Here is a 23,878-nt window from a genome sequence, read left to right on the forward strand (position 1 = left end):
TCTCAGTGGCAGGTGTAAGTCTTGGCACAGCTTTTCAGAAACACGATACACAAACTTCTTGATTTTGGCATAGAAAAAAATATTAATTACTTGCAGTGATCTGCAAGTATATGACTAGTTACATGCAGTCCATATCAGGTGGGCCTGAAAAATGTATGTAATGTAAAGATTCCTTCTAAAGAAAAATCAGCTGTTTCAATTCTCCCTGTTCCTGTTCTTTCCATGAACAAGATGGTAACAAAAGGTTATAAATGTGTCTTATTTTCTTTCCCCTGGCAGTCAGACAGGATCTCACTTTTTGGGAACATGTAGAAACTCCAGAACTTGCAATTCATCTTACATGAACACTCTGGTTGTGATATTCCCAGGCAATATCCCCTCTAGCTGTTATCTTCAAGTCTGTCAGGACAGTTGTTCTTAGTTCAAATTACAGCAGTTTATGTAGTTCTTCTACAGAAATTACCAGGTTACTTCCCCCACATTAGATTATGCTGCAACATTCCAAGTAGTTGAGATATTGCACTTTGTTTTCTACTCATGCATTCATATTTTTTTTTTAACTAACTACAATTTTGTCATGGTTACACAACTGCACTGGTGACAAAAGGCCCAAATACTGCACCTATGCATTGTCACTTCAGACAGTGTGAGACTGCTTTAACTTTTAAGCAAGTTCTAGGTAGTTAAGTCTACAAACTCTCTGCAATCAGTCTAGGGGGAGAAAAGCATAAAAGAAGGAAATTACTTCTGTTGTATATTCCAGTAAGATTAGTTTAAGAAGGGATAAAAGGATCAGCTGACACATCATAGAGAGTTTGAATTCCCTTTGAAAGCTCACAGAAGGGAAAGGTGAATAGGAAAGTCAAGATATTTGTAATGAAGTTAGCAATTACCCATGATACAGTGCTTATAAAATAAGCAGAGAGAATAAAGAGATTTTGTATGTCATCACTTAGCAAGTAAACACAACATGGAAACCTACATGAATATATTGGGATGTAACTTTTAATGTAATGTGTAAATATGTCTCTTTTGCACTTTTCAAATCATAATCCTGCTTACTGAAGAAAATGAATGCCCTTGCTGGGACATGCCACCCTAGAACCTCACACAGTATGTAATGCTGCCCAGTATCCCACACCTGCTGCCACCAGTGAGTGAAATGTCACAACACAAAATTACAGAATAACCTTCCCAAATGGTTATTAAGAAGAATCTTTGGTTCCTGACATTCCCAGTTGCTTTATGCACAGAGCATATTGTTTCATTAGCATCTATCTAACTATCACACTAATTACAAAGAGCTCCCACTGCTTGTGGAAATATTTTTGTGGTTTTCTGGACCACATGGTCTCCATGGCATCTTTAGATAGTGAGTTGCATAGAATGTGTGAACTGAACTGAACTGATCTTTAATCCCCTTCAGAGAACTTCCCCACTGCAGATGCCATCTTGACTGCAAAGTTAACCATCAAGTAGAAACCTAGATGAGACTGAGAATATTCCTTTTTCAGGTTTCCAATCTGTTGATTAAAATTTAAGAAATCTAATGTGGAGAAGCTTGTGGTGACTGATGTTGATAACCCACCTTTTTCCTGATACTATGTTTATTTGTTCTAGGTGTGTTTCTTACATGTACGTACACAGCCAAGGAAGCCACAAAAAAGACAAAAAAGGTTAAGCTATGTAAGTGGTCTCAGTGGAATTTTTGGCTGTTTTACAGCAGACATGTCCAGTGCATAAGAAAGGTGCAAAGTAAGATTATATTCTGGTAACTCTTCACAATTGTCTAGAGTCAATGGCATTCTATATTAGCTAAAAGATTCTTTTATTGTAAACAAATCACTGAGTAAAATGTGTGCTACTTAACATTTGGAAAGGAAAATTTTGTAATTCACTACTAAAATGTGTCTTCAAAAGTCATTAGGTATCCCACAAGGATCAAAGCAAGCACTAAGGTTTTCAGAGAGAGAGAGACATAAATACATGAAATGGACCAGCTGTAACACAGGGCACATGTAGCTGATTAGTGTGAGACAAGTGATGCATCTTGTGTACTAGGATGTTCAACTTTCACCTATTCTGCTGCAGGAGCATTTCTGTCCACAAATTATTTTGCTCATGTAGCTGCCAAACAAGCCTGCTGCAAGGTTGTAAAAGCACATTTAAATCCCTTGTTCAAAGTAAATCGTACCCACAGAAAGTTTTAAAAATTAAGGACAAGATATGGGGCTGTGACTTCAGCCTGACATAAAGAGAGAACAGAGCTACATAAGCACAGTGCTTGGGAAGCATCCCCACCCCCTCCTTCCCACGTGTTAACCACAGGCTGAGTGACTACACTTCCTTCTCTCTCCAGCAAAGTGTCATAACAGATATTTCCCTCAGAGAAGCAAACACTGAAGGTCAGAAATACCCACAGGCTTCTTTATTCCATCCTTAGTTACTGCCACATCCCTTGGTATAGGGGTTATTATGTGTTATGTTGTAGATGGAGAAGACACAGATGTCTTGTATCTCAAAACCATTGAGACTCAGCCATGAAAGCATTCAATCTGACTTTACCAAGATTTTGCACTCACAGATGTACCCCAGATTGATTGTGATGTCAAGGCGGGGAAGATAATCAATCCAGAATTCATTGCAAAATGCCCTCCTGGATGTCAAGATGTAAAATACCGTGTTTATGGCACAGACATTTATGCTTCTTTCTCCAGTGTCTGCAATGCTGCAATTCACAGGTGAGTGAATTGAAATGAGTGAGGCACTCAGATAAAACTGTCATTTCAGTGCAGGGAGCTTCTGACTTTTCAAATTATTTAGGGTTCCCACTTCCTTGTAGGGTTGATTGCAGGCTGCTGTAGAAAACCTGACAGAAAGTCTATGTGTGATGGAATGGATCCATCCTTATAAAGTGCTGTCAGTCCTGTATTCCTATAGAAATTAGTTGTGTTTGAAGAAGTTTCTCAGCCTTTGGAGAAGTGTCTTGTGGTTTCCAGATTTCTCATTCACACATAACAAATTACTGTTGTACTATTATTATTCAAGTGGAAGATAGAGATGGAGCTGCTACTACTAATAAATCTTCAGAAAAAAATAGGCATATTACCAGTGATGAATACATATGACTCTCATACTTCTGGGATTGGTTTGGTTCTCTGGGTTTGAATTTAATTGTCTTTGACATCAAAGACTGAGTAATATGCTTTCCTGCTTCATAAAAGGACACTGCACAAGGAAATGAGTAACATAAATTTTGTAGCAAAAGTTTTTCAGAATTTTATTAGCCATGCAAAAAATGTGCATAAAATTCTAACAGAGAATAACTGCACAACCAAAACACACTGCAGCTGGAGATAGGATGCACAAGCAGGATGTATCAAAATATGCAGCAAGAAGTTCTAAAGCCTGATTGACAGCTTGACTTAGTTTGGAGATATTTGAGCTATCGCTGTGCTTTCGGGCTGTGAAATACCTGGGATCTCGGGTACAGTGAAAGCTTTGGGACTCCCCCCATTGCCTGTGTGCTGCTCAGGCTCAGTGAGGCGCCTGTGTGCGCACAGGGCTGCCGCCTCCTGGCGCTGGGGCGATGCCTCCAGCCACCAATTGCTCCCTCCCATCCCAGTGCACAATGGAAACTGCCTCGGCGCACAGAATTAGTCCCAAAGGGAAGTTTAAAAACACCGGCAGCAATACTGCAATCTCCCTGCAGCCTGGCCAGCTGTATTATTACAGTGAGGGTTTCAGTTTTTCTCATCTGCCAGCTGGTTTTGGCTTTGTTAGCTTACGTGTTGCAATTCCATAAACGGTGAATTTCTTCTCCATACATTTATTTTAACAGCAGCTTGTCACAATTACCAGAGCGAAATACACCTCTAACATACTCTTCAATCCTGTTTGCTGCCCCATACTTATTTTCCCAGTTGGTCATTACTGCCAGCCCTACAACTCCCCTACCGCTGCAGTTGCTTCCTGGTTGACTTGCTGTTCTAGTGATGCCAGAGCAGACTGCACACACTGAAGGTTTTCTGTTTGTCTTTTTTTTCTGTTTAACACACATGTTACAGTGTGTGTTAAACACCATTTGATGTGCACCACACCTGCACTCTGCCAGATTTTCTGCATTTTCCAGCAATATTGCGTCCAGTTTACTCCAGGCTGAAGTCAGAAATGTGCTTGGATTTTTGTAGAAGACACATACCAAGACTCAAAGAAAACACATTCTGTCATGTGCTTGGCCTGAAAACTCCTCTGAGAACCTCTTCCTGTATCTTCAGTAATTCAATGAAGCTTGATGGAATTGTAAAAAAGGCAGTAGCTTTTTCTTGTGTGCAACTAGGTCAAGCTTAAACAGAGGACCAGCAAATCAGTGGGAAGAGCAAACAGATCCTGACAGCACTTTGCATCAAACTACTCTTCTTTACGTAGAAGGAGCACAAATATTTCTTAGCAGCAGGCTTAGTAGTAACATCACAGCCCCACCACCACCCCTGGTGTAAAGGTTAAAGGAATCACTTCATACCTCTTGTGTCGTAGAAGGGTTTTGAAGGTCTTTGTGGAATTTCTGCCCTCAGACACTATGTTTCCTCCTTGCAGCGGTATAATTGACAATACAGGTGGGAAGGTTCTCATCCAGAAAGTCGCCGGGCACTCTGGTTACCGTGGGAGCTTCTCCAATGGTGTCCGGTCCCTGTCACTGCCACGCTGGCGGGAGTCCTTCCTCGTGTCAGGTACCATCCTGGGGTGGGGCACTCTCCCCCTGCTCCCCAACACTGATTGCTTGTGCGAATCCAGAGCTTCCCTCTGTCTGCCCTGGAAGTTCTGGGACCCTGGCAGGGGGTCAGGAACCCCCCTGTACAGAGCCCCGAGAGACACTGTCTCTGATCTCTGTCCATGGAAAAGAGTTTTCAATCTTACAGGATGAATTACAAGCTCTGAGTGTTTGATATAAGTAATAATTAAGTGTGGCACGGGTGTAAAAGTAAAATTTTAGGATTCTAGATTAGGGGTTCAAAGGAGACAAGATGGAGGAAATTGGGTGTGTCTTGTCCTTTTTCTCCTTCTTCGTGCCCTCCATGTTTCACTGTAGTGTTGGCATTTTTCTATTGGTTTAGGCTGGGGACACACTGTTCAACGTAGGTGATAGATATTGGCACATTATTGTAAATATAGCACACGTAGTTTCTGGTATATAATGTTTGTAACATCCCGCTGCGGGGCAGATCCCCACACGCTGCCCTGCAGGACAGACCTGCGGCAGGGCAGCAGAACATGTTAGAGATAAGCAAGAATAAACAACCTTGAAACCAGCACAGACGAATTATGACTTCTTCTTTGGCAACGGGGCAGAAATACAGAGACTTTCTACAATCTCGGGATCATCAATACCTCAGATTCCGACACCTGAGCAGCAGTGGGCAGCAGGGGAAGCAGCCTCTCGTTTCACACACCTGGTTATCACCACAGGCCCACCCCCCTAGCTTTGGCAGGAACAGTGCATTTGGGACACTTCTTGTTCTGGGCTTCCCCTGTAGCCTGCAAATAGACCTGCACCCTGCTAGGGATGTGCCCAGTGCAGGTCTGAGCCCACTGCAGGAGGTAATGGCTGCCCTGGACTGAGCCTTGGAAGGCACCTAACTCCAGCTATTGATGCAGAAAATCTACTGCTCTTCACCCTGGAAAGCAGTGCTGCTGAGGAAACTGAAAGGCCTCTTGGCCATTTGAAACATCCTCACCCTGCACCTGAATTTTTATCTCCTGAAATGACTTCAGACTTATGTCAAACCCCATATAGCCCTATTGTATATATACAAACCCTATATTAAGCTATTTGACTGGTGCATCCCAAGTATATCAGGAACTCTCTCCACCTCTGTTAGCCAAATAGTTTTGATATCTAATCACTGCAGGTAAATCCATCTTAATTTAATGTTCATTCCCTTTGCCTCCCCACAGTATATATCGGAACTCACTTGCATTTACCAACTAAATTAAGTTTTTGGTTTTTTTTTTTCTTTTCAAATTAGACCCCCTTTACACCAGATTCAGATTATCTTAAAAAACCTACTTGCACTCACTCTAATTTTGTGGAAGAGGTTTTGCTTGACCTTGCTTTACATAAAAATTCTAAATCTATCTTCTAGATACATTGGGCCAGTTCTTGCCGGTCTGCACTGTTGGAGGTTTAAGATAGGTAAAACCAACTGATGTTAGTTAACTACATAATTCCTGGAAAAATCAACAGCTCAAACAACTGAAGAGCTACTAAAAATAATGTTCTGCTCATGTGAAAATCTGTGGACAGCAAAAGAGGTCTCAGAAACTGACCAAAACAAACTGTCATCTTAATTTCCCATTCATGTGTTTGCATGCACTTTTTCACAGTAGTCTGCCATGGGTATACCATATTATGAGAAGGATTTCTTTTGGATGAATAGGAATTTCCTGGAATAGCTGATTTGCTACTTGTACTTGTTGCAGTTTTTTTCCTCCACAGCACATTGTAATTCTGGTGCATAAGTGAGAAATAGGATTTTTTTTTTTACCTCAGCAGCTGCTCAGTTGTCATCCTGTAAAACTGTAGAAATTTGTCCATGAAACTGTAGGAATTTTTTATTTATGATAATAAGTCTTTATTCTTAATTAATGAGACACTATAAAAGAAGATACAAGAGAAAGTTACAAGAGCATATCAAAGATTATGAGAAACCTGGGTATGTGTAGGCATGATGAGATTTGTCCCTTGTGCACACTGAGTGCTCTCACTCATGACAGTAGAACTCTTAATTTATAAACTAGCTTAAATCTAAGTCTCGCATATTATATAACATACATACTGTATTTTATATATGAACAGGAAAAAAACTTTCACTATGCCTACTGAAAATGTGAGAAATTAAGAATTTTAGAGAAATTTAGAATAGTAAAATGAGGAAGGCTGTGCTACTCATCTCAGCAGCCTGAGGCTGAACGCATACATATCTCCTTCTCAGAAACAGAGCAGCTGGGGATGGATTTTTTATGATCATGAGTCATAAAAAGCCAGAGCTGCATAAAGCATTGCCCAATAAAAATATAAAGTCACCTAAGGCATTAATTTCAGGATGGCTTTAGAGCTTTAGAACTGAGTCCCCTATTCTCCAGCTGAATTTTCTTTCATCAGACCAGACCTATGTGCAATACTGTACCCTGGAAAGGTGCCAACAGCTTAATCTAGTTAGGATATTGTCACCGTGTTTGTGATGTTTAAATTGCGAATGAACATCCACACAAAAGAACACAGAAGAGGAATCCCTGGGGGACCCAGGGTATAAAGTGGCATGATTTAGGGGCAGTGGAGAAGGAGGTCTGTCCTCTTTGATTAAAGCAGCCAGCACACCAGGAGGTATGCAAACGCTTTAGTATTCACTTTCAAGCACTGAAATGCCTTGGCACTCAGCTGAATGACTCCATTCAGTTTAGTGGGAGTTTTGCAGCTATTGGGTTAAGAAAATAGTCCTGAACTTCTGGGTTTGCTAGTCACAAGTAAGTGTGAGAGGGTGAACAGCCACTGTACTATAGCACCCACCATACCATAGCTTGTTTTCAATGGCCAAAGCTGATGTTTTCAGCCCACATGAAAACACATTTTTAAGTATGTTAAGCAAACTCCAACCTAGATGTAACTTTTTCCCAATAGTGAAAAAGAGATATTACCATTGCCCCAGAGAGCAGGGCCACATTCAGGTCAGGCCTTAGGCCTACCTCTTGGTCACATATAGGATGCAAATTGCTGATGACCAAAAATCACAGAATCCTCCCCACCCTAGCCAGTGTATTTTCACAGCACCAGGCTTAAGGTTTGCATCAGAAATCAGTTTAGCACAGAAATATACCAAATTAAGATCAGATTATCATGCTATTGCTGTATCAACTGCTCATGCTGACAACTCATTCTCTGTTTTGGGATAAAGGAAAGCATTTAGAAATCATCTGTGATCTTGTAACTTTTCTGACTTTCTACCAAATTAGCAGATCTCCCTAGCCTTTCTTGGCTCCTGGGTCCCATTTTTAGCTCAGAGGGAAGTGGATGTGAAAACCTGCTGCCCTTTACGTAAACCAGCTTCTGTGAGAGAAGCCCAGAAGGCAAGAAGGAAGTTCTTTCCACTTTGTCCATGCATGATAACTTATCAGCTCTGGTCTTTGGTGGATCAGTGTTGACTTTAGTTGAGCTGCTCTCAGCTTTTATCACTAAATGAGAAATGGAATAGTTTTTTACATCATTACCTCATTAGTAACTCTTCTTTATCTATAGTTCTGCAATGACATCTAAAATTTCCGAGAAGAGCAAAACAAAGGAGAGAGAGACATGAAAAGGGACAAAAGACAGGGACTCTCCAGCTCCAGGGACATCCCTCCTCATTAGAGTTCCTCTAGCATGCACCTTTCTTTGTGTGTCATTGGTACCTTGGAGTGGCCACCTAGAGGCTAGACAGAGTTAAGAGAATAAAGTAGGTATTAAAGGCCCTCAAAGATACACCTTGGGTAGTGCAAAAGCCTCGCAGATGGACAACAGACAATAAAGTTTCTAAGACACATATATGTTTGGTCTATTTGCACATCAGAGGCAAATTGTCCAATTATAGCTTCAGGTAATGAAGTCATATATTCCCTGGGTTTGCTTCCATCCCGATTCACTTCTGGTTCATACTTTTCAGGGCCTGAGGCAGAAGGTGAACTTGGTTCTCAGGCCTGGAAGGATTGCTTTACCTGACAAAAATGTGAAGGGAGCTTACCAGTAATCTACATGGAGTTCAGAGTTATACACTAATTCAATACAGGATCTGAAAACTATAAAAGCTAAAAACTTAAGGCATCACCATCATGGGAGCAACAGTCCCCAGTTCCCAGGAGTGGCTCAGTCTGTAGGAATTAATTCTGTTCAGTGCTGTTGGTCTCTGTATTAATCACCCAGGATGACAACTGACATGCATGCAGTGCCATATGTACCTTCTTAAAGAATCCCCCAGGGGTATAGAGGAGAGATCATCATGACTCAGGTTTTGCAGGAGGTGGAGAGAGGTCTCACCAGAGGTGGTCCGGATACATGACACAGCACAGCATCTCATAGAGACACTCAGCAGGGTCCAGAAAGGTCCCTCACCTCCTAGAGGCCAAAGCAGTCTTCCCTGCTGGGCTTTTCTGCAACACTTTTCATTCAGTGATGTATTTTATTATAAAAACTGTCCCCAGAGACGGGGACACACGTACCAACAGAGATGGCGTCTGCTCTGGCACTGAAAAGATTTGTGGTTTAGAGCTTAACTGGGAAACATACCTCATTGTTTCAAGACAGGACTCTCATTTTAGATCTAAATATAGGTACCATATGTTCCCACACACAAGCACAGCCTTCTCTCACTGTTATTACTGCAAAAGACTGTTGCCAGAAATGGCATCTTGCAGAAGTGAGGTCAGAGAAGAATGCTGTGTGCGTGATGAAATGAATCCCACATCAAACATGTTCTCCAAGTCAACTGCATAGTCAGGCATTGGAGAAAGCTGCCTAGGGAAGCTGTGGGTTTAATTAAAAGTTGTACAGATGTTTTTCAGGAATGGTCCCCTTGTACTTAATATCATTTGAGCACAAAAGATTGAACTAATTTGCCTCTGCAAATCCTCCCCAGTCCTGTGTTTTCGTGCTTTCTAACTCCTTTTTTGTGATTCTGGATTTAGGCACTAATATTTTTAGTGGTATGGTTTTGAGATTCTGCCATCAGATGAAAGAAATCTTCATGAAAATTAATTGAGAAGTAAAGAAGAGGGATATGATTCTGTATGCCCATGTTAGATGAGAAATTTATCATAAAAACTTTGAATATTTTGTGATGCATTCTAATATATATTTTTTGTAGAGGGCAAACCAAGAAAAGGTGTGACTTATCCATCAAATCTTGAATATACTTCTTCAAAAAGCACAGCTGTTAAATCAGGCAAGTATTTGTGACTGACTTTCCCTTACATCCATTCAAAGCTATCTGTCATAATTTCTCAGTTGTATAATACAAAGACATAATTATTCAGAGACAGAAATTCATGCATCCATTAGTATGTCATCCAAATCACTCATGGTATTTTTTTAAGTATATGGTAATCATCTCAGACAATTTCTATTTTTTGGTCATACCATGTTTCACAAACTTCCGTTTCCAAATAATTTCCCCCTTGCTTTAGATCTGTTACTGAATGTTATGGTGTACTGGTTATATGCAAGCATTTGAGGTGATACATGTTGTTTTTCGCCTAATGTTACTCATGTTATCTCTTGGGGTGGTCAGTCCTGAGAGTATAATATTAAATAGCAATATAATACAAATGGTAATCCACAGAAGCTTAACTAAGAATGCTACAATAAAGAACTACTCTGTATAATCATTTTAGTTTAGCATCCACTCTGTAAGACTCAACTCAGTTTAAATAATTTAGTTGCTTGAAGAGGTCTTTGATCAAGTTTCACACTGGTGGGTAGCTGACATTCAAGTGCACATGGATTACCACTGAAATGACCCTTGGTTTTGCTCCCTGTTACAGCTATGTAAGGTTCAGACTCTCTCTTGGGGATGCAAACAGAAAATGAATGTCTCATACTACAGTGCACTTCCCTTACACCGTCCTTTTACTGATTGCTGAGCCTGAGCCTTCCTGGGCATATCCACTGTGAGCTGTGGTAAAAGGAAATGAGCTGTATCTTCTCCATGAACTCAAATTCCTGGCACTGGGTGCATTCATCCAAGACCACAGAGAGGTTACTTGGAGACCTACTCTTCTCCTGTACATTATTGTTTGGTCCTTGGAAGAAAAGTACAGAGCTCTTTTCTCACATAATTTTAGAATCATTATGGTCAGAAGAAGGCCATCAAGCACAACTCAGCACTGTCATCATGCCCATCATAACCACGTCCTTAAGTGCCACATCTACGTGTCTTGCAAATATGTCCAGGGATGGTCACTTTATCACTTCCCTGGAAAGCCTGCTCCAAAGATTGACAACACTTTCTGTGAAGAAATTCTTTCTAATATCCAGTCTAAACCTACCTGGGAACAACCTGAGGCCATTTCCTCTTGACTGACCCCCACCTCACTACAACCTCATTTCAGATATTGCAGAGATCCATTAAGTCCCCTCTGAGCCTTGATGTTTTTTTCCCAGGCTAGAACAACTGAGTTCCCTTAGCTGTTCCTCATAAGATTTATGCTCCAGCCCTTTCACCAGCTTCGTTGCCCTCCATCTTTATATTTTCACTTAAACAGAAGCCAGTTTAAATCTAAAAGAGTAGTTGTTCAGACCAAATATATGCAGCTCAATTCCATGCCTTTATTTTGTAATACCTTTGCATTTACAATCAAATAGGTACAGATTTGTATATTTCTTGACCACACATGCAGAAATTATTTGACCCAAACACCATGCTCTGCTAGAGGGGAGGGCAATACCTTAGGAATCTTGACTTGACTTTTTCTGAGAAATGTTCATTAAATCACAGCTCATCATCCCCAAGTGTAGCCATACTTGAAATATCAACCCACACATTTCAAAGCAGACCAGAGACAATCACAACCAGAACTGAGCTTAGCAGGCTGTAAGCAATGGTGTCTTCCACCAGTGCCAAAAACCATGTAACGTAAGAATCAGTATAGAAATGGGGAGCATCACCAGTCAGGGTTCTGCCACACAAGCAAAATACCAAAAGCTTGTTCCTGCAGCAAACCAAAGACAAAAATCTTTGCTGTGTGAATGAAAATGCCTAATAACAAAGACAGTGCATTCATGCAGAGAAAGCCCAGGATTATCAGAGGAGCAAGCAACTATTATATCAAACCCAACCCAGTGTCACCACGTGATTTTTACCCAGCCTTGTCCCACAGCTACAAAGAGATCCATTGTTCACAATCTATCTTCCTCAAGCTCTACTTGGCCCTATCAGCCCTCCGTAGATCTGCCCCCTCAACTCAGCCATCTCAGCTGTTCTCTGTTAGAAACAGCTTGTCTTTAAAATAATCCTGCCTCTGTAATCCACAGCCAGGGCCATTTGGTGAAAGAGAATTTCCTACTTACTTTTTAATATTAAAAAGAGCTACTTTTTCTTCTAATTTTAATTATAGACACCACACGGCTCACTTTGATACTTAAATCCATTATCTGCAGGAAGAAAAAGCAGTCCTTTGAGTATTACACTCACTGCTGCCAGATTAACAAAAAAACCCCTACTTCATACCTGATCAGCTGTGAGAGATGCAATTTTAGTCCTCATCCCAGAGATGCCAGAGATTCATAGTGCCTGACATTTCTTTAAATGCTCCTGGTGGTTACAGTACTTCTCAAATGCTGGGCACAGCAACCAAAGCCTTCCCAAAACTCTTAACAGCTGCTCAAAGCTATTAAAAGATGTTTAGAAAAAACAGTGCAAAATTTTAGGAAAACATTAACACTGCAGTAAATTCTCAAACAGTTTGATGCTGCCAAAAGAGCTAGAGAATTAAAACAAAACAAAACAAAACAAAACAAAACAAAAAAAAAAAAAAAAAAAAAAAGTGGGGGGGAGAGAATCCTCCAGTACTCAGTGAGATAAAAAAGCAGAAGTACAGAAGTAGATTATTTTGTGAGGTAGCAGTAAATAAACTATAAGTATTCCAAGTATGTTGGTATCTCTGGGTTTTAGAAATAATAAAAAAAAAAGAACAAAAAAATCTCCCTTTTCCTTCTAAGCCAGTCCATGGCATTCAGGATTTGGCCCCATAATGATCTCAAAATGTCAGGCAAGAAAGAAATACATCTGAACATGAATTAGTGACTGATAGATTGTACATTAGCAAGTACTTCCCAAACAGCATAGACACATCATGATCCTGGTTCTCAGAACATGCGATTACTCAGAGGAAAAAAATATAATGCATTAAATCTTATGAGTATTGGCTTATTGCTGGCAAATGCCCATACTTCTCACCTACTTCAGAAATTCTGTTGATTCTGTCAGGAACTTTTGGGCTGTAAAAATGCCAAAGTTTAGCATGAAAGATAAGGGGTGACTGGTCCCTAGGAGTTGCTTTTTCCCAGTAGGTGATAAAGCCCTGATTGGACTGCCAAACATTCCTAATGCCATGTGACAGGATGCCTTCCTTTGGGGACTGATAATCTCTAAATGGGAGACATGAAATTATTTTCTTTACAGAGCTGCCTTTTCTAATGTGCTCAATTTTGCTTCAGAGTCTAAAAAAACAGAGCAAGACGTAAAAGGTATGAAGAGTGCAGACACTGCTAACACATCAGGAAAAGCATCACATGAAGGTAAGGGTTGGGGATCTTGGTACTCTTTACAGTATCCAACCCCCCTAATCTGCCTGCAGGTGCTTATAGGAAGAATTTTGACGCTGGTTACACAGACAGCTTTACCTCCCCCATCCAACCTCCTCTCCACAGCTCCTTTCCCACCAAACCAAACTGCAATGGAGCTTGAAGGGCTTATGTTAATTCAGAGAAGAGGGTACCCACAGAATTTAATTTCCGCTTGTGCTTTGAATGAGTTCAGGTTTTGTGAACTTGAAAATCTTGCATTATGGTTCTTGGCAATCTCCTATGCAGGGCATGTGCCCTGAAAACCCTTTGAATACCCTGTGAAAGAGATGGGTACCCTGCCTGCAGGAGCACTGGGAACAGCTTTCTCTTGTGTTAAAGGATCCACTAGAAACTCAGCCAACATGCACCAAGGGAACAGCTTTTCTTTGCTCTTACTATGCTGCTTCCTCAGGTTTTCTGCTAATACTGTTAGCTTCCAGCTTCCTTGCTCCTCACTGACTGGGGTATAAAGCTGGCCAGTGTGCCTGCTCCCTATTTCAGCAGTACAGGATCACAGGGGAAGACTCACTGTGCCCTCTGTTTTCTTTCTTTTAGCACAGTTTCATGGAGCAGTGCACTGTTCAGCCCAAAAAGAGCCATTCATGCTGATTTTTTCAGCTGAGTTGTTGTTTTTCTGCTGAGCCCTCTTTCAGCATTATTCCATTAAAACTGACTGAGATCTGAGTTTTTCACTGCCTAGCATTAGGTGATAATTAATCCACCAGACAGTTTCACAACGATGCCTTCCAAAAGAAGAACATCCAGAAATAGCAGTAGAACACAAGCTTGTGTTGTGCAGCAGTGCATAGAGAGAGCTCCGTTCCCGTTAAATGTAAACAGTGTGTCAGGCCATCCCCAGGGCTATCGGCAGGGAGGAAAGGAACAAGACCAAGGTTAACATGGAATATATTTTAGCACAGTTTTATTGTAGCTAGATGGAAAAGATAACAGTGAAGAACTTTTTCTGAGAAAATGACTTGGAAGAACCTAAGCATGTTGACTATTTTTATAAGGATATTTAGGATGTATATTTTGCAACTAGAATTGCCACTGCTCTCACAACAGATGATACATCTTAAAAGTAGTAGCAACTGTGAGATGAGTCAAATTTAGATGAGATTGGCACCTTCCAGGTGGTGCTCTCCTCCACTCTCCTCAGCCAAACCCCTGACGCTCCCTGCTCTGGCTCTGACCCATTCCCCCAAATCATCTTTATCTGAAAATCGTCTTTCTGTCAAAAACATTTCAGTGCTGCAATTTTTTTCTGGTCTATGACTCAGATTGGCCATCTTTACTACCAGATGCCAGCTGATTTCCATTTATATGGACTTTCTAAGTACTTAATTACACTGAGAAAAGACTATGCCAAAACAGAATCTGCAACTGGCTGGTTGAACCATTTCATAGGTCTGAGACATCTGTCAGTTTTGACAAGTGTTCCTGGCCAAAGCAGAAAAGTGTAGGGGGAACATTAACACTGCAACAGGCTGTTGTCAGCACCCTCTGAGAGCAGTGTCACACAGGTACCTGCACGACACATCCACAACGAAGGCACTAATGGCTCCACAGATGAGGATGCTTGTAGGCATTCTGAAGAGAATGCCAGTTTCTGGGTTGCCTTAAACATTGAGTGCTGCTGCTGATGCTTCCATGTATGGCACACATCCAGCCACAGTGACATGTCAATATTCCTGCAGGGGATGCAGTCCACAAGGAGTATCAGACAACTGCGGTGCTGACCCCCACCACACAAATGGCCACCACAACCCCCACACCGACGACCACAACCACAGATCCTTCCACCACAGTGCCACAGCCAACCACAACAGCTGCAGCAACCAGAACCACATCAGCTCCAGCCAAGCCTAGACCTGGACTGCAAAGGGTCAGAGATATGGGTCAGTAGCATGGATGTTTTCATTGCTTTCCTCTGGACTGACAGCTCTCCTAAAATTCTAAGGAACAAGATATACAGCTGGATATACCATGATTTAGAGGATGATGAGTTCAGTAATTCAATGTAGAAATGCTAGGAATGAAAAAAAAAATATGTTAAGTCCAGCAGACTAATTCATATGAGAGTAAGCTCTCCATTCCCAAATTCTGTGATGACTTTCAGGTATAGAAGTCAATACATAGTTCTTTGATTCTCATATCTAGACTGGGAGATCAACAGATAAGTGAAGACTCATTTCAGAATTAATTTTGTGATAAGTTTCAATAGAATAAAGTTGTAGTATACTTTTTGTAACAGCTTTTGAATTTTTAAGATTAAAACACCCGGAAGGAATTTTCATACTGTTTTTGAACATCTGATTTTCCTTAATCTTTCATTCTTCATTTATTGTTATTCATTAGCATTGTGGAGATTTGCTTCGATTTTTTGATTTGCTTTAATTTTTGTTGAAAATTAAAAACTCTTATTTTTAGGTTCTAGCAGTGTCCACCCAGCATATGCGTCTGTGGTAGCTGCAGCAGCAAGTAAGTATGGTGAAGTAAGTATGCCACAAGGCATGCAGCACAGTGTGTTTTAGGGCAGCAATGATTCAATAAACTTTCAAGCCTCAGCAAACTCAATGTCTGAATCCAAGTCTGGATTTAAACTGAAAAAACAGATGCTTGGCCTGAATGTCAAAGATGTTGATCACCCACAGTTCTGAGGAAGCCTTACTAGTGAGTATCAGCCCATTTCAGCTGTGACAAAAGCTGGGTTTTGCAAAACTTGAGACTAAGATTTTGCTATTTGAATCATGTTTTCCTATTACTTCCTTCTGTCATACTCCTTCAAAGGGAGACTTGATTTAGTTGTAAAACACATGATGCAGAGGGCTGCACAGCCATCTAAGCTTCAGGCTGGAAGCTCTGAAATGCTGAAATACATTAAAACACTCTTCTCTCTGAAATCTCCACTGTGTTCTGAGCCTGGCACACATGTGATGTTATTCCTGGCTTGCTGATTGTTATTGACAGTGGAATGGTGGCTGCTCAGAGCTCTGCATCTCAGTCCAGGAACCTGCTCCCAAGTCCAGCCCACAGCCTGCCATGCAAGTATATAGAGGTGTTTTTCCATACACTGTGCAATTGCTCAGCTGTGCAGTCAAGAAAAGGAGAATACTTTCAACCGTTTGAAAGGTTCTGAGCATGGGGATATGATTGCTTTTGAGTGGAAAGGGAGCTGGGATATCATTAGCTTTCATGTTCCATAGCTATTTCTGAGTGCTTTCAACTCAGGTTTCCTCTCACATTACTGCAGTCATCCCCGGTGCCAAGTAATTCACAGCCAAGAACAAGAACAGGAAATTCAAGTCTTGAGGTGAAGCACAATTAAGTAAAACTTAGTTGTTAGTGCAGAATAAAGGCATGGGCTGGAAGGGTTAATGTTATCAAGTCAAATGTGCAGGTAGGTATGTGCATGGCAGGATTTACAGAAATTTACAGAAATTTAAAGATTCAAAAGGGTTTAAATTCTGTGGAAATCTGCATCATTCAGTATCTAATGTGCCTGTTAACTTAGTTCTGCTTGTTGCTTTCTTTTCTACTTCCTATTCCCACAGGCTGAGCACAGAGGAGACCTTTACTGTCTTTACTAGCAATTAGGAAACCCTGTTTGCGGTTCCCCAGTCAGAAAGAGATGAGTGTTGAAAGTATTGGCAACACTAAAATCAGTAGGAAGGTTGTATTTGCTTCAATAAGACAAGTAATTTAGTCCAAAAATTGAAAACAAACCCTAAACAAAACAAAACCAAAAAACCAACAAAGGACCCCAAACAAAAACTTCTCAAATTTTCCAATCTTTTCAGTGGTCATTTAATCGTAATTTGGATTCATCTTTATTTATGATTTTCTTTACTGAAGTTCTAAGCATAAATTAATTCCCAAAATATTAAAGTGATTACAGCTAAGAGCTGGAGTGGCAGAGACCCACTTCGGATTTCGCAGACTACATTTCTAGGATTGTGTCCAGCATGTCAGTACCTGATATTCCTGAATTCTCCTGACCCCTTCCTGATTCTGAAAGAGAAGAGCTGGATAAATTTAAAAATACAGAAAGTACAGTTTTGATGTCATGACCATACATAAAGCTGTTTTCTCTGTCTGAGGAGCCTTTAGGACCCACTGCTGTCATTCAGTGTTTCCGGTTGTTGGTATTAACCAGAGTTTGGCTTGACTGAACATAATCAGATGTTTTCCTGTCCATCCTGGCTCACAGAGACTCACAGATCTACCTCTCACTGTGCATTGGTAGTTTTCCTGCAAAAGACACCTCAAAAGTAAACAGCTATGAAACAGAGCACAGTCAGAATGAACACACCATTTCCATTTCCAGCCACTGGCACTAGCAATAGCTCACAGGAGCAAAATAAAAGCAGGACTTGCAGATTAGAGCATGAGAACAGGGGCAAAACTGCTGCCCTAGTTCTTGCTGTTCTTTACCCTCTATCTTCTGCTTTTCAAAGATAGAGTAACATAAAAATTAATGGAGACTCTGCTCCATTGCCAGACCCCCCTGCCTCAAAGACTTGATGTGCCAAAACTACTAAGTGAAGAAAACACCTATGTGACTAGTGTGCCATATGACAGCTGGTTCCTGCCTGCCCTACTAAGACTTCTGCCTCTGTCCAACAGCAGCTAACCCAGCACACTCCCAAGGGCCACAAGCTCACTTGTTCTCTCCCATCTCAGCTCTTCAAGCAATCCTTTCTTACACAGCAGCTTGGACCCTAGATGAGGCTTGGGTCTTAAATCCAGTGCTTCTGTGAGCACTGCAATCATGGTTCTTGGTGCCATGTTGAAGCACTGAGCTGACAACAAGCATTGGGCAGCAATTGCCTGGGCATTGCCAGGTGAAGTGCTTTCCTGCCCTCTGTGTCCAGATGGTTGCATCTATTTTCAAACAGGCACTCTAAGCTGGGCATTGCCTACCATGGTACACTACACAGATTTCATCCCCAGCTGTGACTTCATAGGGCAGTAAACAGAAAGATATTTAAAGGACATGAGACAGTGGTACTGTAAGTGCCAGAGAGGGCATTGAAAGCTCTTCTCCAGCAGGAAGACCAGTAGGGCTCATGCTTTCAGGGAGCACTGGACAAATATTCCATCCTGGCACCAGGGAGAACAGCTGGAGTTTATTTTTGGATGCTGTCTTTCTCCCCAAGTTATCCCTGACTACTTAACCCATCAAGGGTGCTGACCAAGTTGCAGATGTCCAGGCATGTTTTGTGCACAGAGCAGTTCCTCTTCTTCTCAAATCAGTTCTCATTATTCACAGGTTCACTCTAAACTGCACATACACCGCTGTTCTCATAATTTCCTGCCTCCATGCCTCCCTGCTCACCACAGAACTTGCCAGCCAAGGTTTCTCTGCTCCACTACTTTGATTTTGACCCAGTTCTTTGAATTTGCCAGGGACTGTCCATCCCCAGTTTGTTACAGACTTCTTTTAGTCCTGCTCGGCCTCCAGCTTACACAAAGCTCTGTTCTAATGAACATATATTCCCATGCCACAGCCTCACTGGCATCTCAGATTCTAAGGAAGAACAAGCCTTGCAACCTGGAAGTGCAATTCCAACTTTTTCTCCTCTACCACCACCATGTTTGCCCCACCCAACAAAAGCATGGCAGAAAGCAGCTTACTGCAGGGATGGGGGTAATGTGCCTTTGGGAGGCACAGCAAGAGGGAGCAGCTCCATGGCTCAGCCCTGTCGTGCATAGAGAGAAATCCACATTGCTAACATCAAATTAAAATTTAAAAGTGGCATTAAATACTTGGATACTGAGGTAATGTCTCTTTTACCCTCTTGTACTTTGTTTCCACTGATCTTGTAATGAGTGTTAGATGTGCACTGGGGCTCAGTCATGGCAAACATGAGACAAGGGCAGCTCTGAGAGTTAATTTTCTACCACCTCTTTGGCACACACTGATTTCCTGTATGTAATGCTTGCCCTGCACAATTCCATACAACACTGACTGCTGCACACACAGATTTTTCTCTCCGAAAGCAGAATACTCAGCCTGGTATAGCTGTGGTCCATCTGGAGCCTTACACGCTTAGAGTTTAAAAGCCTTGCCAGTTTTGGCAGATGAGCCCATTACTTCCATAAACAGGATCTCTTTGGCATCTGGAGTTTACAAGGTCTCTTAGGATAGCTCCTAGAAATCCTGTCAAGGGGTTTCTCGTGGCCTTGTAGGTTCAAGTTTGGGTCAAACACAAGCTACTTACTTCACTTAATTTTGCAATGTCAAGTTCCAAGGAGCAGCAATTCTTGTTTTCTTAGACAACCATTCAAAATGGTCTCATTGATGACATCTTATTGATAAAATAACCTCTTGGGCCCCTGTCCAGTGTTCACAGAGTCTGGTAGAACATTCCCACCTGATTTCACCAGGCTTTCAAATTAATCTTTCTAGGAAAACTAATGAATAAAGGCTTGTTAAAGGATAAATTTGTTAACAGGCTTCTTAGGAATAATTAATTAAATGAAAGACATGATTAAAGACATGGTTTTAATCTGCAAATGCTTAGAGCCCTCAGTATTTTTGAACAATGGGAATTTAATAACCCAATCACCTTTAAAAAAAGCCTTTGTGTAGAAGATATGTCAGACACATTAATTATCCCACATTATTTTTTCTATTGTCTCATTACTTTTGGTCTGCCTGCTTGCTCATATCCACTTAATCTCCTCAGAAAGGGTAGTATCTGGTCTGGGGGGTTGTTTTGGGGTTGGGGTTAAAACCTTACTCACACAACTAGGACAATTGGATTGTACAGAAATAGAGATAAACACAGATCACCAGTGTGAGTGGGAGAAGGAAAATTACAAAGGAAAGCAAACCACAGAGGTAACTGCAGATCTTTTAAATGCAGACCAGAGACTTGTAGAAGTAATATCCATAACTAAAGGGCACAGACAGATCTGTATGACAGACAGAGCAAGACAATCCTTTTCTAAGCAGGCTCAAAATATATAGTTAACATCTAAGAAAGTGTATTAATGAAACTCTTTATATGAACCATCAATTCTGACAGCTATAAAGTGTGACTCAGTGAAACAGCTAGGTAGCAGTAGTACTGAACAATGGGAATAAATCACACTTTTCCACTTTGATGTCTACATAGGACAGGTTCAGGCCGCACAAGGAAGAGGACAGAATACAGGTTTGCTTTAATTTAACAAGAGACAGTAGATTTGTACTGCTCAAATGCTAGAAAAACTTGTGGTTAAGTTCCATGTGCTAACCAATAAAATATTTTTAAAGCATTCTGGGGCACTTCCACCTCTGCAATTAACAGGAATATTTTATGACACAATACAGGTAAAGACATTACTATCCTCCTCTATTTCACCCCTGCAGATATTTTTACCACTTACATCTACCAAATCATGCAGTAACACACTGGTTTTCCCTCCTAACCATGTTCATAGCAGGCTGCAGTGACAGGAGATATAATAGTCACTGCATGACAATAGTGTAATTTTAAAGGAAAAAAGTAAAAGAGATTGATTAGAATGGAATTGTTCTCAAAACACTAGTCTAAAATAATTTATAGAGGTCTTCTATAACATTTGCTGTTACAAAATGAGAGGCAACCATTGTTTCAGTGTAGGCTTGTCTGACTCAGTTCACAGGCCCTGAGCACAGTCAGCATCCCAGGACCCACTGCCAGTTGTTCCAGCAGACCAGCTAATAGCTGCACTCTGCAGCACCTACTAACATTTAAACTCTTTTTCCAGCCTCTTTCAGCCCTTTAAAATTAATTCATAGTTTCCATCTTCCTTTTATGTGTGGTCTGAAAATGTGCAGAAAGACAATCTGGGGCCACTGCATCCCTTCTGAAGAAAGACAATTTGTGGCCACTGCATTGCTTGTGATGATGCTCCTCTCTCCTCACCCACTGGCATCTATTTAACCTCTTGCCTCTTTGTCCAATTTTGCAGGTGCTCAGCACCAAGAGCCCGTTGTCACCTTCCAGAGGGCTGCCAGCTTTCCAGTCCACCTGGGTGAGCAAGAACTGCTAGCAGCAGATTTTCCAGTCTCTTTAACAGTTTTAGCAACCACAGATTAGTCCTTGCACTGCACATTGTTTTCCAGCATCCTGGAAGAGGACCAGGGCAAGACTCATGCATTGAGCACCAACTAGCAACTTCCTGAAAGGGAAAGGGGAAGGAAAGCTCAGTCACATGTGACCTGTTGTTTCAGGCCATGAGAATCAACATCTACAAAATGTTTGCAATTTTTCTTATTTGTTAGTCAAAACAGAAAACAAGCAACCAGCTCTGTGCAGCCTACCAGGTCTCCATAGAGCTAGATCTTCTTTTCCTGTGGTTTCCAGAAACCTCCAGGCTGACAATGAAAGTAGAGATTGCTTTTAATACTGAGGGTAGAAACATCACTTGTACTGTTCTCGCTTCCTGGAAGTGCAACTAACCCTTCCCTAGCAAGCAGCCCAGTCAGCAGGCACTTTGCAAGACCTACAACAACTTTCCAGGGGCTCCAGAGTTCTCAGCACACATACCAAACACTAACTCTCCCATGATGGACAGCAGAGTTTCTCTGAGACAGATTTTGACTGGGAGCACCCAGGGTGGGATGCAGGATGGGAGTTGGGTTGCTGCAAGGCATGCAGGGCTGCAGTGAGGCTGCAGGACCACAGAGTCCCCACAAGAGCAGCAGAGCAGGTCCAGTGGTGGTTCCCAGGGTGACCCAATAGCCCAGGCTGCCAGGCAAGTCCCGAGCAATGAGGCAGGTCTGACCAGCTGAGGCAGGGCAACAGGTAAGTGAGGCAAGGTCAGGGTCAAGATAGCAAGGCACAAGCCTAGGTACAGGTACAAGGAGCAAAGGAGAGGGTGTGCACCTCTGTGCTGTCTTATAGATGCTTCCCAGAGCCCTTTCTCACACACATCACAAGGCAAGTGCTGCCCTGTACCAGTGTTGACCTCTGGCATGGGCAGCCAAACCCACTGGGAAGGGAGAGACTGCAGCAGGTCCCTGGGCCCTGAGGGATTTGGTAAGAACTGGGAATCACAGGAGGTGTATTCTGGCAGGGAAGAGCCAAGTAGTCATTCACATTGAGGTTAGAGGATGTTATTATGCAGGATATGTTATTCTCTTTCCAGATAATTCCAGCCAAGTAATCTCACCCAGAAGTCTCCTGGTCAAAATGACAATTTGTAGTTGACCTAGTTGCAGCATATTTAAAATGCACTTTTGCTAAGATGGACTCCATTCTCTCACTTTTCTACCCCTCCTCATTTCAATCTCCTTCTCTTCTTTCTGTTTTCCATCAGTGTTTGTCTTTTTCATACATTTTTGGCCATACCAAATGGTGTACTGGCTACTTCTCAGGCTAGCCAAATCATTGCCAGAAAAACAGGAGAATACTGCTGAGTCTTACTTAAATCAAAGTCAGTATTTCACTCCATCTAATTGCTTAAGGCACCTTAACATCACCCTAAAATTATTAAAAGGCACAAATTTTCCATCATAAATTATTCTGTTTTCTTCACCGCAGAACAAGAAGAAAAAGAAACACACATATTTGCTGTATTCCCAGTAAGTCCTGACCCTTTTTTCAGTCCAGAATGTGGCAGCTCAGATATGTTGCTTTCAAGCAGCAAACTTTTCTAACAATCAAAGGAAAATTCCTGAACAAGTCCTTGTTTTCTTGGAAAGGAAGGTTGTGCTTCTTGATCCCACCAAGTGTGCGCAAAGAGCAGTGATCAGATCTGAGAGTTTGGCCACGATGTCAAGGAACTTCCTCTCATCAGCTCAGGTTGCCAGAAAATTGTGCTAGAAAAATGCCTTCCCCAAAACACCAGTTACTTGTGCCACGCACATTAACTCCCTTGAAATCCCACACTTACTTAATCCTGAGTTTTCAAAAATGTTTTTCAAGGCAATTATACTGAATAATTTTGGTGGTGTCTTTTTTTTTTTTTAAAGAGACAAGTCTTGAAGTATGTTAAAAATCAACCCTTTTTTTAAATGGGCATCTTCAAGTGAGGGGAAAAAAAACCCTAGTTATAAAAATAATCATTTCACTTTCAGATATACATTTAATGGACAGCTTTCTTCATTATGTGTTCTAGGACAATATGCAAGCAATAGACCTTTTTCCTGGATAAACAGGTCACTAAAAAAACTGTGTATTTTGCATATTTGCAGACAGCTACCCCAAATTCTTGGTACTTATCTTATGTTCTTGGTACTTATCTTCTTCATTAGGATAGTAAACTGACACAGAAAGTTCTAAATGGGTGAACTGAGAAGACTGGTGGAAGAAACAATGGACAGCTCCTACCCACAGGGATTTGGACAGACTAGAGTACCTGTGGACACCTGAGCTGATGAAGCTGTTAATTGTTAATCTAGAAAAACCTCACCATTATTCACTGATAAAAAACAGTCTTTCAGCATCTGCCTGTCTTTTGTAAACAGTCAGAGATATTAAAGAAGCCTGGTTTCTGAGGGTGCTCCCTGACAATGAAGTGGCAGCAGAA

At 41.4% G+C, this 23,878-nt stretch overlaps 1 protein-coding gene across 4 annotated transcripts in view; it reads left to right on the top strand.

The window, feature by feature from the left end:
* VIT (vitrin) overlaps positions 1–23,878 on the top strand; it is a 54,894-nt gene that overhangs the window by 14,575 nt on the left and 16,441 nt on the right. Inside the window, exons 3-10 of one of the 4 annotated variants that reach the window (XM_085576917.1) lie at positions 1,621–1,755; positions 2,585–2,741; positions 4,597–4,730; positions 9,894–9,971; positions 13,244–13,324; positions 15,070–15,270; positions 15,803–15,853; positions 21,317–21,379. In XM_085576917.1, coding sequence (XP_085433043.1) covers positions 1,621–1,755; positions 2,585–2,741; positions 4,597–4,730; positions 9,894–9,971; positions 13,244–13,324; positions 15,070–15,270; positions 15,803–15,853; positions 21,317–21,379 — 900 coding nt within the window. Of the gene's footprint in view, positions 1–1,620; positions 1,756–2,569; positions 2,742–4,596; positions 4,731–9,893; positions 9,972–13,243; positions 13,325–15,069; positions 15,271–15,802; positions 15,854–21,316; positions 21,380–23,878 lie in introns of all 4 variants that reach the window. The other 3 variants (XM_085576918.1, XM_021528084.4, XM_077782058.2) reach the window with 3 other exon arrangements.

This window comes from Lonchura striata, chromosome 3, assembly GCF_050655825.1.
Source record: "Lonchura striata isolate lonStrDom1 chromosome 3, ASM5065582v1, whole genome shotgun sequence".
In the NCBI taxonomy this organism is placed as follows: Eukaryota; Metazoa; Chordata; class Aves; order Passeriformes; family Estrildidae; genus Lonchura; species Lonchura striata.